General features: G+C 34.7%; 1 protein-coding gene across 3 annotated transcripts in view; it reads right to left on the reverse strand.

Annotated features, from left to right (window-relative positions):
* Positions 1-18,537, reverse strand: part of LOC107654854 (glutamate receptor ionotropic, delta-1-like) — a 281,413-nt gene that overhangs the window by 50,142 nt on the left and 212,734 nt on the right. For all 3 annotated transcript variants that reach the window (XM_016442136.1, XM_016442137.1, XM_016442138.1), the window contains one exon: positions 3,866-3,919. In XM_016442136.1, coding sequence (XP_016297622.1) covers positions 3,866-3,919 — 54 coding nt within the window. The remainder of the gene's footprint in view (positions 1-3,865; positions 3,920-18,537) is intronic.

An 18,537-nucleotide genomic window follows, 5' to 3' on the forward strand; every position in this document is an offset into this window, starting at 1 on the left:
TTGTCATTATACAAATTTATGTCCTCATTTGTCACAAAAACGCACACACACGCACACACACACACACACACACACACACACACACACACACAAACAAAAAGAACAACAAGTAGATTAACAAGTTAAGCACTGTAAATGTCTTTACTGTCACTTTTGACCAATTTAATACATCCTTGCTGAAAAAAAGTATTAATTTAGAAAAAAAGTATTACATTTAGAAATGTAACTATGCACTACAGCAGGCCTAAATAGTGTCTCTATTTTCTAAGAAACAACGCTTGAGTTATAAATTAGCTTTTGACTCATTGACGTTTATAAATGAAGTACATTCACTCCTTATAATGACTTTGATCTTAAAAAATATCTTTCTATAATCTTGGCAGCAGTCTAACAGTTGGCGCCATTTGGACAATAAATAAATAAATAAATAAAACAAAATAACAAAAATAAAAAATAAGGTTGTAGGAGAATATGCTGAGATAACAGTGCTGAGATGACTCACAGTTTGGAATGCTTGGAGTTCATAAGCAACCTCCAAACACATTAAATCAAAACAGGCCAGCCCACCATGTAACTGATCTCTGATACACATCCCTGGTGAAGGTATTAATTATTAATTTATTCATGACTATAAAACTTTTTACCGATCAACTGATCAAGGTGATATTAAGCAGAGTCAGGACTTCTGATGTCACTCTCTGTAATTAAATCACCACAGATGTTTGAATCCCTGAACATGCAGCATGAAATCTGTCATTTAATTAAACTTCAAGCGCTTGTGAAAGTAAGAGAATATTGTGACATCTATTAAAGGTCAGAACCCCTGAATATAACTGAAGACACATCTGTACAAGAGCCTAGGCTTAATGAAACGATGACATTACAGGGAAAACAGATTTAATATTTCTTCTCTCGATATTTCAATTATTTCCAGTAAAATTGTTTATTTAGCATCCTTGTTATGTTAATCATTCATTTGCAACTGGACTTCGTGTTCTTAACACTGATAAACAAAGTCCAGTTCAAAATGAATGAACTATACTAGACATTCTACCATGACTTTGATGGATGAAAACTGCAGAGGCTTAATTTGTGTTCATAGGTGTTGTAGTGACCTTCATATCGACTGTGTCGAGGCACAAGCAAATTACTTCAATTAAGAATAAGGGTTAAACAGAAGCATCACAGCAATCTGAACCTAAATCTAAACCTTTCCTGTCTCGAGGTAATGCAGCGTGAGTTTCTCTCTTTTACCGTTTCTAGGTTGAATACGACTGCTTTAATTTGATCACACTGAAAATTGACTATATTATGCAAATAAGCAAATATGAAACGAGAAGAGCCAAAAATAGGATTAGGATTAGAGACACATATTAAAAAAACAAAACCACTACAGTAAAAGAGCGGTATGTAATTTACATACATGTTAGAACATTTACATTCCGTTTCTAGTAACTATATTATGAGTACACATACTGTACATCATTACAGTGAATTTTATGAGAAGTGCAAAATTAAACATTTTTAAAAATATTTTTTCCAATCTTGAAGAGGGGACTGTTTGAAGTGGAGCATGACAGCTTGTTTTGAATGCTCTTTATGGAATAAGTGGGCAGATCCTATGACTTAATGTCTCATATGCCTTAAGCAAGTTTAGTCAGTATGACACAGGGTTATATACTAGAAGGAAGAGAGAGAGAGAGAGAGAGATGCACTACATGGCCTCATATCCAAGATGTGGGCATCTCTTTCTGAATAACAGGTTTTTCTATTCCTGTTCCAAGAAAGTGCATAAAAGGAATGTAATCTTGAATGTAATGTTGACAAACACATATACCTGCAGCCAATTTACAAAAATTAAACCAAAAATTAATAATTTGGTCACCCTCATGTCACTCCAAACCTGTATGGCTTTCTTGTTTCAGTGGAACACAAAATGAGATGTTTAGCAGAATATCTAAGCTTTTTTTTAAAGCAATATTTTGACTGAATGACGACTTAGTGTTCTCATACACCAACTATCAGTTCAGAAGACAGAAATAAATAATAAGTCCTATGGACTAATTTTATTATGCTTGTATGGTGCATTTTTGACCTTTTTAACACTCTTAAGGCTGGAATACACTATACGATTTTTGCCCCGATTTTCTCCCGATTTACAGTTTGGATAAGTCGAAGCTAGTTGCAGAAAGTCAGAGCCAGTCTGTAGATTTGAGTTGACAGGTTTCATAGAAAATCGCGTAGTGTGTGATGGTCACAAACTCCGATTTTTTCCCTTCAGACTACGATTCCATCCAGTCAGAGGATATCAAACATGTTTGATATTTCCAGCTGATTTTAGAATACACATTGTTTTTATTTGTCATTCGTCTCCTAGCAATAAGGTGCACGTTTCAGCTTGAGTTTGTAGTGATTGGAACAACTTTAAAGTCTGATAGTATGTGATCCTCAGTCATTTTGTGTATGATGGCCAGTTTTTCCTCTGTGACTATTACAAAGTTGATGCAGTATAAATCATTATTTAGTCTATTTATGTATTTATTTTCCTTATGAGTATGTTTCCTCAACTTGTTCTGATTTAATACTGCTGTCTTAGTGTTCTCTTTTGAGTTTCTTATGCTCACCAACAATGCATTTATCAAAAAAATTAAATTATTTTAAGAAAGTTAAAAAGAACATTTTTTATATAGAATCTTTTTAAACACTGCAAATGTTTTTACTGTCACTTTTGACTAATTTAATACATCCTTGCTGAAAAAAAGTATTAATTTAGAAAAAAAATAAATTTAGAAATGTAATTCTGCACTACAGCAGGCCTAAATAGTGTCTCTATTTTCTAAGAAACAACGCATGAGTTATAAATGAGCTTTTGACTCACTGACCTTCATAAATGAAGTTGGTAAGTGTACTGTATGATGCCCAGTGTTTTAAAATCTCTTCAGATTTCAAAAGTCATGTTTTGTATTACAGCCTTTAGTTCCCATCCAATTTTGTTGTATTAAAGAGTGCACCTCTGACACTCATATCATTTTGGTACTGGCATTTTTTTTAGATGTGTCCGAATGGGATCAAATACCTGCATCCAAATTCTATGGTAGCTTTTACTGAGAAGAGTGAAAGTTCTTATAGCAGGTGAGGGATGCCTCTTTCACCGTGTGAATGGTTCTGAAATAATATTTGTTTGGCCATGTAGTGTAGATGGATACAGAGAGATAGACAAAGTGTTTTTGGATAAGCTTGTAGTGTGCTGTAAGATTTTAAACTCGAGTATGACTTTGTCATATTATCAGGTAGTCCCAGAAAAGCAAAGTAAAAGCAAAGTTCTCTTTCTCTCTCTCTCTGTGCATATAAAGACATTGTCTGATGCTTTTTTTTGTCTTATTGTGTTGAAATTTCTGTTGGTGTCAACACATCAAACAGAATCACAGAGTTTTTATGCCATTCAGCCCACAGCCATGCTCTCTGTCTTATTGAGTACTGCACTCAGTTCTTATTGGGCTAGATTTCTATGCTCAGCTCACACTGGTTCTTGTAGGGCCAGACTCTCATTTGGTCTTGCTTCCACATCCAGTTCTCAGTCAACAGAGTGAGGGAGAGAGAGAAATAAGGAGAGCAAAACTGTGCCTCAGAGTTGTACCAGTGCAATAATCCACTGTCAGCTTTGCTGTAGCATGGTGACAGCATATTACATACTGAATGAGAGATGTGCCACATATCAAACACTGCAAGTTGAAATTGGATATGACGACAGCAGACTGAATTTGGGCTGTTTTCACGATCTGACTGCTGACAGTTTCAAGGTCGATCCCTCTTTTCTGAAACAGATAAGAATGAGTAATGAAACTACTTATGAATATGTGCTTACCTCATTGGCATACACCCAGTGACTATCTTTGGATGCTAGATTCGTTTCCACTGCCTGCAGAAAACAAAAAGACAAAATAATGCAGAAAAATTACTGTGATGAAAATAACCAAATTTATACTGCATACAAAAATTATAAGCTCAATTATGCCGCATAGAGAGCTAAGGATACTCTTTTTAAAAAGTACTTTTGTGAAACATTCAAAGAAACGTTGCTGTATGTGCTGATTTTCAACTTTTCAGAAGACAATTTGTGCACTTCAAAAATGAGAATTTCTGCTTCTTGTACCAATGTAAAAAGAAAACTTTGCTTTTAATGTTTTGAATCTTCAAACTAATGGTTTGAAAGTAATATTGCTATAATACACACACAGTAGTAATAATAATAACAATAGTAAAGCAAAAGTATACATGTTTTACATTATTATTATTATTATTAAAAAACAATTAATATATGTAATAATAATAATAATAATAATAATAATAATAATATGAAAATATATGTTAATAATACATTTTAATAATCATTGTTATCAGAAGTAATATGTGGGCATTTTAAGCATCTAATTAAAGCACTATCAAACAGATTCTGCGCTGTATGAGCTCCAGAATGATGAACATAGTGCACCAGCTAAAGACTCGTATAGGGCATCTGTCAGAGTTACAATTCTTGCATCTTTGATACCAAAATCGAGAACAGAGCGCTGCACAACTGGGGTCGGTGGAAACTATTTACATCACACACACATGGAATGGCGCAATCTTAAAAGGATTGTTCATCCGACAATTTCAATTCTGTCATTATTTACTCGACCTATATTTCTTTCTTCTGTAGAAAACAAAAGAGGTTATTCTGAAGAATTTTGGTAACCCTAACTGTTTTGGTTCCCATTGACGTCTACTGGATGGACAAAAAACACTGAGAATTTTTTTCAAAATATCTTTTATGTTCCATAGAAGAAAAAAGTTCTCTTTACTCACATGTGGGTGAGTAAATTATGATAGAATTTTAATTTTTGGGTGAACGATCCCTTTAGGTTACAGCGACAGTACATAGTAAAGAATTCCTCAGAAATGCAGTCCCGTGGGTAGAAATGCAATGAAATCACCACCTGTCAATGAAATGGAATAGCAATTGTTGGATATCTGGTTGTGAATCTTGACAGTGGTTACAGTGGAACACCTGCAGATGGACAGACTGGCTTTCAAGTTTAGGGAGTATATATCGGACTAACCGCAGGCAGTAATAAAGCGATAAGACCACAATGCAGGAGACTGATCAAAAACGTTCCTTATCAAACATCCTGTCTGGGTTCAATATAGGTGTATATAGAGAAATACAGAAAGAGATAGTGGGAGTGTATTTTTATGTCAGGCACAGATAGATGAAATGCAAAAAAAAAAAAAGTAATTTTCCTGCTCAGGCTGCATTTCAGAGTACACATCGGATGCTGGAAAAGATTAAAAAACAGCTGGAGGTTGGAATGCCGCTTGCATGCATGCTTCAAAACAATGGAGAGTGTCTTGGTGGTTCTTTACATCAACTTGAACAAATATTGATCCAAATTCTTCTATTGAATAGCACTCGGATGCTCAGCACTGCACATGCACCACAGTCCACAGTCCAAGGGAATGAATCACAGTCTTGCACCATGCTGGAAAGAGCAAGTGCACTGGAGCATCTGTAAAAACCACTTGCTTTTCAATCTATGCTTCCTGTTGTGCAACCAGTCAAACCCAGACCATAACATCATATTATGAATTTATATGTTGGTAGTGCAGGGTAATCCCCAAAGTCATAACCAAATTCCCTTGTTTTCTGCAGTATGTTACAAGGCGACTCTTTCACTCTTGTTGCAATAGATCAGATTAATAAGAGTCTCCATGAATGCAATCCTGTTCCACAATGACAAGGAAGAAAAGTGAACCTCGCTGACTTATTCAACTGAAACTTCTGATTTCATGAAGAAGACAGCTTTTGATCCCTTCATTCTTCTTCTCAACCTTCAAAGAATTTTATGCCTTTTTGTACTGACATCTTCCACTGCAAAAACTGTGACATTATTAAGCAGAAACTGGGATCGCTTCCTTCACCACCATAACTTTATATCATGAATCAAAGAGAGAACATACAGTAGCAGATGATCCAACTTCAATGGTAAATTAATTAAAAATGTGAGGCAAAGATTAGAAAAAGCAGGTTTACATGTGGTTACATTGAGCTTTATTAAGCAACATGTAGACAAACAAAAATAACATTACTGTTCTACAAAATTAGAGACAGCACCACTTAAGGAATGATAATTAAGACTAACTGCTAGTGTACTAGGTCAGTGGTTCCCAACCCTGGTCCTGGAGGCACCCCAACACTGCACGTATTGCATGTCTCCTTAATCAAACACACCTGATTCAGGTCATCAGCTCATTAGTAGAGAATTCAAGACCTAAAATTGGTGTGTCAGAGAAAGGAGACATGCAAAATGTGCAGTGTTGGGGTGCCTCCAGGACCAGGGTTGGGAACCACTGTACTAGATAACCCCTTTTGCTATACTACTGTGCTGTTCCATTTCAAGCTGATTTCACAAAAACTTCACAATTCTAGAACTTCTTTCAGCAAATTGGCTTGGAGTGTATCTGATTGCTGAAGTGAATTCACATGTAACTGTTAAAATCTACATAAACAATACAGTTGTTATTTATTTGATGTCTTTGCATTCAATTTCATTCAAAATTTAGAGAAACTATCAACTATTCAAAATGTCTGAAATTCATCAATAACACTATATGAGCAAGAATATTACCATAAGTACTCATTAATATTAATAGTATTAATCTATTCCAAAATTATTACTGTTGTCTTGAAACTAAAATCAATTGGACAGGCTACAGCATTTAACAAATTCTCACTTTTTGGTAATACAGACTTCCTGACAACAAGAAATGAGAAAACTACTTCAGGAGTAATCTTATTGAGCACACAGATCCTAGCCCATCCCAGAAGTCTTTATAAGACTGATAAATTGTGACCATTATCTGACTATATATAAGTGAAATTGTTGGTTGAAAGCAGTTGCATTTCTTTTGAGCACTGATTGCAATGTCCCGTCTCCAGCTGTGGTAAACCTTGAACAAGACAAGCAGCAGCACTTTCTAAGCAGTGATTTTCAGTAAAAACCCCATTTGTTTTCTTTCTATCATTTCATCACACATGTATCATACATGAGGTCCTTGTAAGATGTTAAGAAATGCTAACGGATCGATACATGGCCTTGATAAAGAAAAACACCTAGCCTTTTCTGTGCCCCATAATCATTTAACAAATCATGTTGCTCTTAGCATAGTGTTGCCAAGGTCATGGGTTTGATCTCCAGGATTGATAAAATGCATCTATGCATCTTCCAAATGCATAAATGCAACAATAAAAAGACTATAATGCCCAATTCTGTTGCAAATTCACAAGTTTTTCCAATGTATGTCTTTCTGTAAACTCTGCACAGTTGTTTTCATTCATGTTACATGCACTCCCAGGATTGCTACGGCCTGTCCTCCGTACCTGTTTGCCTCAATAATAGTGTCCATTGCAAAGGTGGGCAAAGCTGCCAAACGATGGGCTGATGACAACTAAGCTGGGATTTCAGCTGTCCATCAAAATGTGGATGTGTGTGTGAATAAAATACCTTTGGCAAAGGAAAAAAATAAATATGTTCTTGGTGAGTGGAAGCACGTATATATATTGCTCTCAGATGGCAATAACAAAACATTTCAAAACACCTCCATAATTCAATTCTTACTGGCAGAAGAAGCATAAAGGAATAAATGTATCAGTTGGATGTACACTTTGAAATGAAATCCAGCCTTCTATCTGCAGTGTTTCTCTCCTGATTCTCCTCATCACATAACCTGCCTGTTTCTTCGGTTCTGCATTGATTTCACCTTTGTTTTTCTTTGCCTTGGTTTTCTTACTGCTGCAGCTTGTAAGAAAGAGCAAATATTGTGTGGTGGTAAAAATCTGAACAACACTAAAAAGGACAAAAACAAACCTAAACATGTCAGTTGCACGGGCGATGTTTTCCCTCTGCTTTTTCATAATTAATTTGTTGAAGTTGAGAAATAAACAGCTCGTGAAAAAGGCTGTGCCCTTGAAAGATGCTGAGCTAATGCTGAGTTCTCACTTTCTCATCTGTAGATTCAAAAAGGCATAAGGAAAATTTCAAAACCTGTGGTTTTCCAGACAGGAAAATCTCATGGTCAATTTGAGGAGGAAAAGGTCTTATGAAAATTTGATGTCTAAACTCACATTCACTCAGGGTCAACAGCCTTACAAAGGAGAAAGAAGCTTCGCTTGAAACATGGTTCCTCTCAAAAGAAGGCTTATGGCCTGATCAAATATAATCCAGGGACGGCAGATAATATCATCAGAGAGCAACTTTTCCTCAGAGAGGAATTTTTTCATTATTTCCCACCCCGCAAAACCAGACAAAAACCTGTGTATGAGGTGAAACTATAGCGCTAGGGATGGGACACAGTATTATTTGGGATGAAATATTGCTCCACACATTGAAACTCTCAGTGATTGGTCAACGGGGAGCTATAGTGAGTTCTGATTGGCCCCTTCATTGGTTTACTGGCAGAGCCAGGAGGATGGAGAGAAACGCACATAGGTACAAACACATGTCTTCTTTATTGCTGCGAGTGCAAGGTGAATGCATTCCCCTATTTGTCTTCAGAATAATGCCCGCCAAAGATTGCGCAACTGAAATAAAATCAATATGCGCTACTCACAAAAGTGCATTTGCCAATTTTCGGCCAGAGGGAATGCTTGCACCGGTCATGTTCGCCTCAGAGATGCATGGTAACAAACAAAACAAAACAAAATGAGTGTCAATATTCGTTAGGTTTCTCAACAACACTTGAATAGGAACGACTTCCTGTGTTGCCTGCTCACACATACCACCCTGTGGATTTGTTTATGTATCTACATGCATTTCATACACATGACAGCTTTCTGACAAAAGCAAAGTTTACTGGCAAACCACCAATAATCCTTGGAGACAAACGCTGAGAAAGTGCGGCTAGGCTTTTCCATTACTGACAGACCAAGTAAATTGCTTTCCATGCTAATAGCCACAGTTTCACTTTTAAATTAAACCAGGCAATAAACAAAACATGAAGATACTCTAAATTTACACAATAGAATTAAAATAAGAACACTGTCTAATTTGCTTCTCTTTTTAATGACTACAGGGTGCTCCATTAAAGGCAAACATTTGAATAATGTGTTTTTTATTCCTCAGGGAAGAAAGAGTCAATGAAAGGAGGAACTGCAAGCGGGTACCCTGTGTCATCGCATGAAATATCACTGCCAGAGAAAACAAATAAACAGAAATCTGCAGAGAAATGATACCGCCACCCGTGCAGCACTGTCAAGAGCTGTTTAAGCAGGTGGAGGAGAGATGGGAGGAGAGATGAGAGAGATGGAAACAGCCCTTTTATGCTTGAAATGTGGGAATGGAAGTAATAAAGAAAGACTGTTAAATGGTTTGATCAAGTCAATTGAACTGGGCGCAGTGGTAAAGCACTAAATAGGTTATAAACAGTCTGTCTGGGCATCTCACTGTTATACCTTTGGGATCTACCCTCATCCATAATTCTGTTCTGTACTGTTTGAAGTCTGTCACACACTCTAACTGTATGAATTATCTCTTCTGAACAGTAATAAACATGCTCTCTCTCTCTCTCTCTCTCTCTGTCTGTCTGACCATCAATATGTGCAACAAAGAATCAGCTGAAAGCCAATGAGAATTGATTCCCTGACACTTGTGGGAGAGCAGGATGTCTTTGATGGTCCAGGATTGAGTTCAGACTCTTGAATCAAACACCTACTGACTGCTGTCAATCCTCAACAGCATAAACAACAGCAAAACAGACAGGGATCCACTGCAAATGAGTCATGCATAAACTCTAGACCATTATGAAAAACTACAGGACAACTCATTTTGTCAATCAATTCTCCCCTAGGGATGTGCAAAACTACATTTCAAAACTACACATCGACTAGTGGAACACAGTAGAAGATATTTGGAATAATCTTTCTACTGTTTTGTCCATACAATAAATGTCAGTGGCATCCAAACAACCTCACTGACTTGAATTGCATTGATACAAAAAAGTCTAAATATCTTCTTTCATGTATACAGAAGGGATCAAAATGAGAGTAAATGATGACAAGAGTTTTAATTTCTAGGTAAACTATTCCTTTCAGGACCTTTCTGCTGCCAAATATCACCTCCAAACATGTCACCTCCTTAAAAGAGACCCCCTTTTGAAAATAAAAATGCTGATATATAGTCATTTTATATTTAGAGTACATTGAAAGGTATATATTTATATTTATTGTACAATCTAGACCCATTTAAATTTTTTTACACAAAAAGCATGACATTACACAAAATTACATAAATTGCTTTTATTTTGATACTGTACTGAAGCCAAAATAAATTTTTTACATACTTTGGCTTTGCCATCACAGGAATAAATTACACAGAAAACAGTTATTGTAAATAGTAATATTTCACAATATTGCTGTTTGTACTGTATTTTTGATTAAAAAGGAAATCTTACCAACCCCACATTTTTGAATGGTAATGTAATTTTTTTTTCTACCCATTACTAGAATAATCTTACATGTGTAATCCTGAAAGAAGAAGAAACAAGTTTACTTGAACAGCACTTTTCAGAATAACTATTAATGAAATTAATTAATGAAATGATCTGAAACCATCCAAATAAGCATATCTATTTAAAGTACTTTTACACTTAACTTTGACACTCTGACTCATCCCTACTCTCTCCTTCTATCTTATGGTACTCACATTCACAATGATGTTTCAGCTCTGTCTAATTCTATGCTGGACCTTGTTAAGTCAGATAACCCGTTGCTATGGTAACTCTGATCCAGGCTTGTCTCTCAGAGAGAGTGTTTAATTTAAGATGGAAGGCTTTAGACAGAGGCTGCTCTGCTCAAGGAAGCAACAGGTATTCATGTGACTGAAAATGAGCATTAAATCGGGCTTATTATTCATCTATCACATGAATTAAAATGTGAGATCAATGTATTCAGTGCTTCACAAACAAAAACAGACATCATCAGGGAACAGTAAGGAAAATAAAATCTATTCCTTTATTTATTAAACTACCCTGTCATGTGTTGATATGTTTGGTTTCTTTTTTGCCCCTGGATATCAGCATTTGCATGCATGAACATGTATAAGATACTGGATACTCAACCTATGTCAGACGCTAGGTAGACCCATGAATCTAGCATACGCAATACAATGCATTCTTCTACTACAAAGGCCTTGATTGGATATTTTATCGCACACAAACTCTCAACCTCCATTATATATTACAGATCCTGTGTTAAATGGGAAAAAATTTCAAAACTGCAAAACAAAGTACATTTTCATCCTTTTGTAATGTCATTAACCATCTGATTTTGTCATACTGGACTGTGTATTCCAGGCTTATCAACACAAAACAATATAAAAGTTGTAATAAAAAGTGATAAACTTTTGATAAGACAAGCTTTAAATTAGTAAACAGACATCTGTTGTCACACAGTCGTACAGAGGACAGTGTGTTGTGCTCTCAGGGACCTGGACTCTAAACCAAGCCTTATCTAAAGCAGTGGTTCTCAACCTTTTTGTCCAGAAGGCCACCCACTGTACAACACATTTTTCAAAGGTCCCAAGAAACAATAGTTGTTAAAAGAGAAAATATTTTATGTAGTTTTTTATATTTTTCTGCTGTGACAAATGAAACAAGGTGAGGACTGAAGAAATGTGTGTGAGGGGGATTGTAAAAAAAAAGCCTATGGCACTGGAGCGAGACAGAATCTTATGGGAGAGGAACTGGAAATATGCATAGACCTCTATACTCTCAGAAAATAGGTACAAATGCTGTCACTGGGGTGTTTATTTTATTTTATTTTTTAAGCATTTAAATAAATTATTTAACAATTTTGAATTCACTGCATTAAAATGAAATATATATATATTTCATCCTGAGGTCCCCTAATGGGTCCTGGCCCGCTGGTTGACAATCCCTGAGCTAAAGAAAAAAAATAGTAAACAAATAAAATAAAAAGACGTTTACTCACAGAACACAAAGAATGTCCATTTAAAAAAAAGGAAATCTACATGGTAAGTCAACATAAAATAACAATTGCAACCCATTTTATTTCTATAATAAAATGCATTTTGAAGAAACAGGATATTTAACAACAGAAAAAGTGCACTATTGTGTCCATCTATTAGGAGAAATGCAAATTTCAAATCAGAATAGAAACTGGTTGTTGAAAAGTAGAAAAGTAAAAAGACATAGTGACCGAGACCAAAAGAGGCTTAAGAAGATTTTGATTTTGACTTCATGTTGACTTTTTGTATGCCGCATGATCAAATCCCTTTTCAAGGCTGCAAAGATTTACAGGGAGAAAACAGACACAAAAGACTTGTTTTGTAAACATGCGTCTGAGCTGCTGACAGATCCTGTACAGCAGGACTACCTGCAGTCAAAAACCTCATGCTCGGAGTTCAACTCTCAAGCCCCGTCTCCAACTGTCAGCCCAAGCTGAGAGAATTGCATATAAACATATGAGTTTATGGTGTGTTTTGATCAACTCTGAAAACTCAAATTACTAGTGTACATGACCAGGCAATAAAGGCAGAATGATTACTCAGACATAAGTCAGTTCACAGCTGTTGGATACTCAAGGGAAAGTGTTTAAAAAAACAGCCTACATTACAGCAGCACTCAAGCAATAAAACGGAACACCTGATAATGTACAAGAATAACTGTAAATTAAACCCACATCCTTACACAGATGGAGGAGTTTCCCCTTAAGAGGTCACCAGCTCTCAAACTTTAAAAAAGGTGAGACAGCACTTAACATTTAGAGAGAGAGTGTGTGTGTGTGTGTGTGTGTGTGTGTGTGTGTGTGTGTGTGTATTATGTGAAGACTAATATGATTAAAACAACTGATTCTGTGCCCACCCACAAATTAACATGCCAGTGTTCATGATACACGTGCCTATAAATGCACACATAGCTAAATATAAAATAAAATAAAAGATATTCACATGTATTTTATGTTTGTATGGTATAGTGGTATATATCTATTGAGCAACAAAAATAAACGGTTTACAGGTGCAGGGTTGGATCTTCTCAATGTTTTTCGAATGTGGGAGGCAGCGAGGGAAAGCAGCTTCCTTTTGCCTGCTGTGACAAATTACAGAAGGTGAGGACTGAAGCAATGTGTATGAGGGGGATTGGAGAAAAAAGCCTATTGCACCGACGCGAGACAGAATCTTATTGGAGAAGAATTGAAAATATGCATAGACGTCTCAGAAAAAAGGTACAAATGCTGTCACTGGGGTGCTACCTTTTTCATAAAGTACTAATGTGTACCATTTAGGTACTAATATGTAAACCAGGGTAAAAGTAATTAACTAAAACTGAAACTAAAACATAAAATACATTGCCGATCCCGATCCCCTCTCTCCATCTAATGCTTTCCTTTCAGCTCTCTACTGTCCTACTGCATCAAAAAGCCCATAAATATAACTTAAAAAAACAACTAAAAAATATATTAAATTATTATTAATTTTTAATTATTAATTCAATTAATTTTTATAACAGGTTTAGTTTTAGTAGCTTTAGTACATCAAGATAAACGGTTACACTTTACTTGAAGGGGTGTGCATAAGACTGACATGACACCTTCATAATCATGACATGACACCTACATAATCATGACATGACACATGTCATGAATATGAAGGTTTTTTTATGCATGTTTATGACAACTGTCATTAAGTGTCATTCGCTCAGTTATGTAATTTTTAATGCAAAGATGACATTGTTTGAGATGTCTTTGTTATGGACTATGGTTAGGGGTAAGGGTAGGGTTAGGTTAGGGTTAGGTCAAATAATGTCATATTTGTATTAAAAATGACATAACTGAGCAAATGACACTTAATGACAGTTGTCATAAACATGCATAAAACCTCCTTCATATTCATGACATGTGTCATGTCATGATTATGAAGGTGCCATGTCAGTCTTATGCACACCCCTTCAAGTAAAGTGTTACCAGATAAACTAAAAGACAACACAAAAAAACCTTAAAATAAAATGAAAATGGAAAATATAAAAATAATTAAAAAACTCAAGACTCAAAATATCAATAAAAACTATAATAGTATCACAAAGATGTTTAGATACTAATACTTTATGCACGTTTTAGGGGTAAACAAAGTACAAAAGTACCTTTTGAAAAGATATGGCCTCAATGAAAGCACTTTTCTTCCTAAGAGTGTACCTGTGGCCTTTTCTGTGACAAAAATGTGAAAACTGTGTGCGAAAGCCTGCAAGTTAATTTATTTTCTTTTTTTCTTTTTTTTTTGTGGGAGCGGGCCAGAATCTCGCAGGAGTGAAACTAAAAATGCATCCCACGTAGATCTCCATTATGTATTTTATACACTGGCTAGTCATTAGGTTGTCAAGTTTGCCAGTGCTCATCATATATCAGAACATGAGAGAACTGCTATATTCTTACAGGCAAAAAAGGCAAGCAAGAATTCAAGCCACTCTCTGCTAGACCCACCAAGGGTCAGACTTGAGAATGAAACTATATCATTAGCAAAGGGCCCTTTATGACGGCCCCACTGGCTGCCTGCTCAAAATTATACATAAACACCCTAGTCTGTATTATCTAGTTGATATCAGTAATCACATCTTTCATTATTAGAATAGAATGAAAAAATAGATATTCAGAAGATAAATATCAGAATAAGCGTGGTTGATTAGAACCATTAACTCTTTTTAAAAATGTTATCATAACCGTTTCAATCATTGCTTTACATAGACAGCACTAAGAAAGTTCAAATAGTGGAAAACTTTAGGCTGCACAGAACTTCTATGTTGCAATAAGTTGCAATAGTTGTATTTATACCTATTGCAATGCTTAAGAAAATGAATTTGTTTATCAGTCTCCTTAGGGTACAGGTACTAATGACCATGGCAACACATACTTTTTGCTTATTAAATAATAATTAGAATTTATTTTACTCAAATCACATATTAATACTCACAGTGAGAAATACACTAAACTCAATCAGTTTGAAGTGTAAAATCATGTTTTCCCAACAGTAAGACAATGTAGAACAGAGTATCCACATCATAATTTTTCTCAAATGATCTTTGCTCACCAGGAAACTTTTACTGGCTGTAAGTTCTGAATAAGACATTAAAATGCACAAAGTAGAGTGTGAACTCAACACTTCCGAGTGCCATTGCAAAATCTAAATAGACAGTGGGTGCATAAAGCTAATTTGTAGAGGTGGGATAGTTCTCTGTATAATTTCACTGGCTTTCTCTATCTCCTTGGTCTGGAGGTAATATCAGACTTCAGAGACGAGAATAAAAACAGTGGTTTTAAAAATTGCTTATAAAGATACTCTTGACTGACCAATTTGTGGTTTGAAAAATTGGAACTAGCTGTCGTGGTGAATAAAGAAAGCACTTTATTATTGTAACTGCAAGACACTCTGACAAAGACTCAAAAATCTCCCAGTGAGTGGGATACATATTCATGCAAATGCTTCACATCAGTTAGAAATGCATACTGAATGTCAAGCTAACAGTTCTGTAAATATCAGATCTCTCATTTATTCTTTAAAAGACTATTTTGAAACATTTCGGTTTCGACCTTAAAAATGTTATTTTGCAGTTTGTCCACATGAAAGCTGAAGTTTAAGTTTTTTTTTTTTACAAAATAAAAAGACATTTATATATTCCTTTATGACATATTGTGACATATTTATGATTGCTATACAATAGGACACTTAAAGCTAAATATTAGCAATGAAACACAACAACTTGCCCATTCACTCTCTCGTGGATTGAACACAAGCTCTAGTGATTCTGAGCGTACGGCTCTCTGTTCACCTGCTGTGAAAACTAATTAAATCACCTGTTTCTCAATCAATAAACACCCTCTAAACCACAGCCTGAGACTGCATAATGTTTCATAATTGCAATTTGAGCTTTTAAAATGCCTATTAAATAAGACCGACTCATTCAAGTCTTCTCAAACAGAACACATAAAGGTTGGGGCCTTTGTTGGTCCATATGCATTACACAGACAACTTCGACTGAAAATAGATATTTTCTTTAGAGCAAAAATATATTTTAAATATGCTATGTGTTGCGTAGCTTGAGGAATATTTTTTTAAACGGAATATATTTTGTTTAAATCTCTAAATGCCAAAATACACAAGAAAATACATTCATAATCTCGAAATACAATCTTTAACATTTGTATATTATTTTGGGTAATACAAATATATTAAGATTTAAAAAAAAATGTCGAAACAAAATTTGAGGAAATAAGTAACTAAACATTAAAAACGATATATAATATATATAAATAAATAAATAAAATGAAATTATATATATATATACTGTTTATATTAAACATTTAAACATAATAGTTCAACATTTAAAAAACAAGATTTTTTCCCCCATATAAGACATAATGCATTTAGTTTTTTTATATAGCCCACAACACGTCTTGTGTGAATAGCCTGTAACTCGGTTTATAACATCAAAAATCTCACACCACTCCTAACAGCTACTGTAAGTATCTACACTGTAATAGGTTCAGTATTATGAAGGACCCTAAAACTAGAGACATACTGAGCCCGCTTTCCCCATGAGGTCGCCACTTAGTCCCTTCAATTACTGTAAATCATTTCAGATGGAAAGTGTCATCTAAATGGGAAGTTACTAAACAACCTTAAAGGCTCAGTCATTAGCATTGTGCATTGTAAATAACACCCTTCAATGCTAGATGAAGTTTATTATGTGTGTTTACATGCATGCTGGAGATTGATGGGAAAAAAGAAGAGGACACTATGATCAAAGCCTGTATTTTCAAATCACTCCTGCCTCGATTAGTTTGATGAATAGGGTGAATCTACCTCCCAGACAGGGCCAAAGTCCTGAAAAATGATGCAATTACATGTCTTTGAATAGAGGGGGAGAGTGAGAGAGAGGGAGAAAGAATAAGAGAGAGAGGATGTGTCATTGTGGATATTTCACAAAGAATGAGAATGGAACATTCACTCGTTTTCTTTCTTTATTAAACGCCTTTGTGTTGGAATCTGTCATATGATTCTACAGGGAGAACTGACCTGTACAGACTGTTACACTATAATATAACAACAGATTATTCTCACTTCTAAGAGTCAAAAAATATCTTCCTTTAGATGCAGATGCAGCTTTATTTTATTTTTTTTCAAAAGTGACACCCATCTTTTGCAATGTGCATATGCTTAAGTTTCATTTGACTTTCAACCATATGGAAGTTAATTTTCTGTTTATTTAAAAATAGTTCTGATTAGGTTTGCTGGGCTGAAGCACCGGCACGTAAGCAGCTCACTATCTACACTGAATACTCCTTCTCTTTTGTTAAGACTTGCTAAATGTTCATGATCTTGACATTGATTTGAGTGTGCATGAGTAGTGCATGAGCAGTATCCTGTTTATGAAAATGTGCTTCAGGGATAAAGTAGAAACTCGCTGCATTTTCTGTGATTTTGTATAGATTTGTTTACTCTAAAGTTCAAGTATGGCCATGTTAAACAAACTTAAATTGGCATAAAAAAGTTTTCTAAATCACTAAGCAAGAAATATTTAAAGGACCGAAAAACTCACGAATACTTACAGATTATGAAATGTTTTATTTAATCAATCCCTTAACCACAGTCTTAAAATAAAAAGTGGGATGTTTTCAAGCCAAAAGATTTCTTAATTTTTTTTAATAATGTTTTCCAGGAAAGTATGAACCTCATGTCAGTTTTGTTGGATTTATGGTTTACAAGACCATTTTTCCAGTGTGGTAAGAAAATTAAGCTTAATTCATACTGTATATTCTTTGAATACAAATCTTAATATTTAACACAATTTCAATTTCAAATCTTCTTAAGTGGAATATGTTACAATTTTTTATATATATATATATATAAAACCTACCAGTCAAAAGTTTTTGAACAGTAAGATTTTTTATGTTTTTAAAGAAGTCTCTTATGTTCACCAAGCCTGCATCAAAATACAGCAAAAGCAGTAATGTTGTGAAATAATTTTACTATTTAAAATAACTGTTTTCTATGTGAATATATTTTAAAATGTAATTTATTGCTGTGATCAAAGCTGAATTTTCAGCATTATTACTCCAGTCTTCAGTGTCACATGATCCTTCAGAAATCTTGCTGATTTGCTGATCAAGAAACCTTTTTAAATTATTATTATTATCAATATTTAAAACAGCTGAGTAAATTTTTTCAGGATTCTTTGATGAATAGAAAGATCCAAAGATCAGCATTTATCTTAAATGAAAAGCTTTGTAACATTATACACTACTCAGCTGTTTTCAACATCATAATAATAATAATTTTTTAATGATTTTTTTTTTTCAAATCAGAATTTTAGAATGATTTCTGAAGGATCATCTGACTGTAGTAAGGATGTTAAAAATTTAACTTTGAAATCACAGGAATAAATTACATTTTAAAATATATTTAAATAGAAAACAGTTATTTTAAATAGTAAAAA

Source organism: Sinocyclocheilus anshuiensis, unplaced genomic scaffold, assembly GCF_001515605.1.
Source record: "Sinocyclocheilus anshuiensis isolate Anshui unplaced genomic scaffold, SAMN03320099.WGS_v1.1 scaffold335, whole genome shotgun sequence".
NCBI lineage: Eukaryota > Metazoa > Chordata > Actinopteri > Cypriniformes > Cyprinidae > Sinocyclocheilus > Sinocyclocheilus anshuiensis.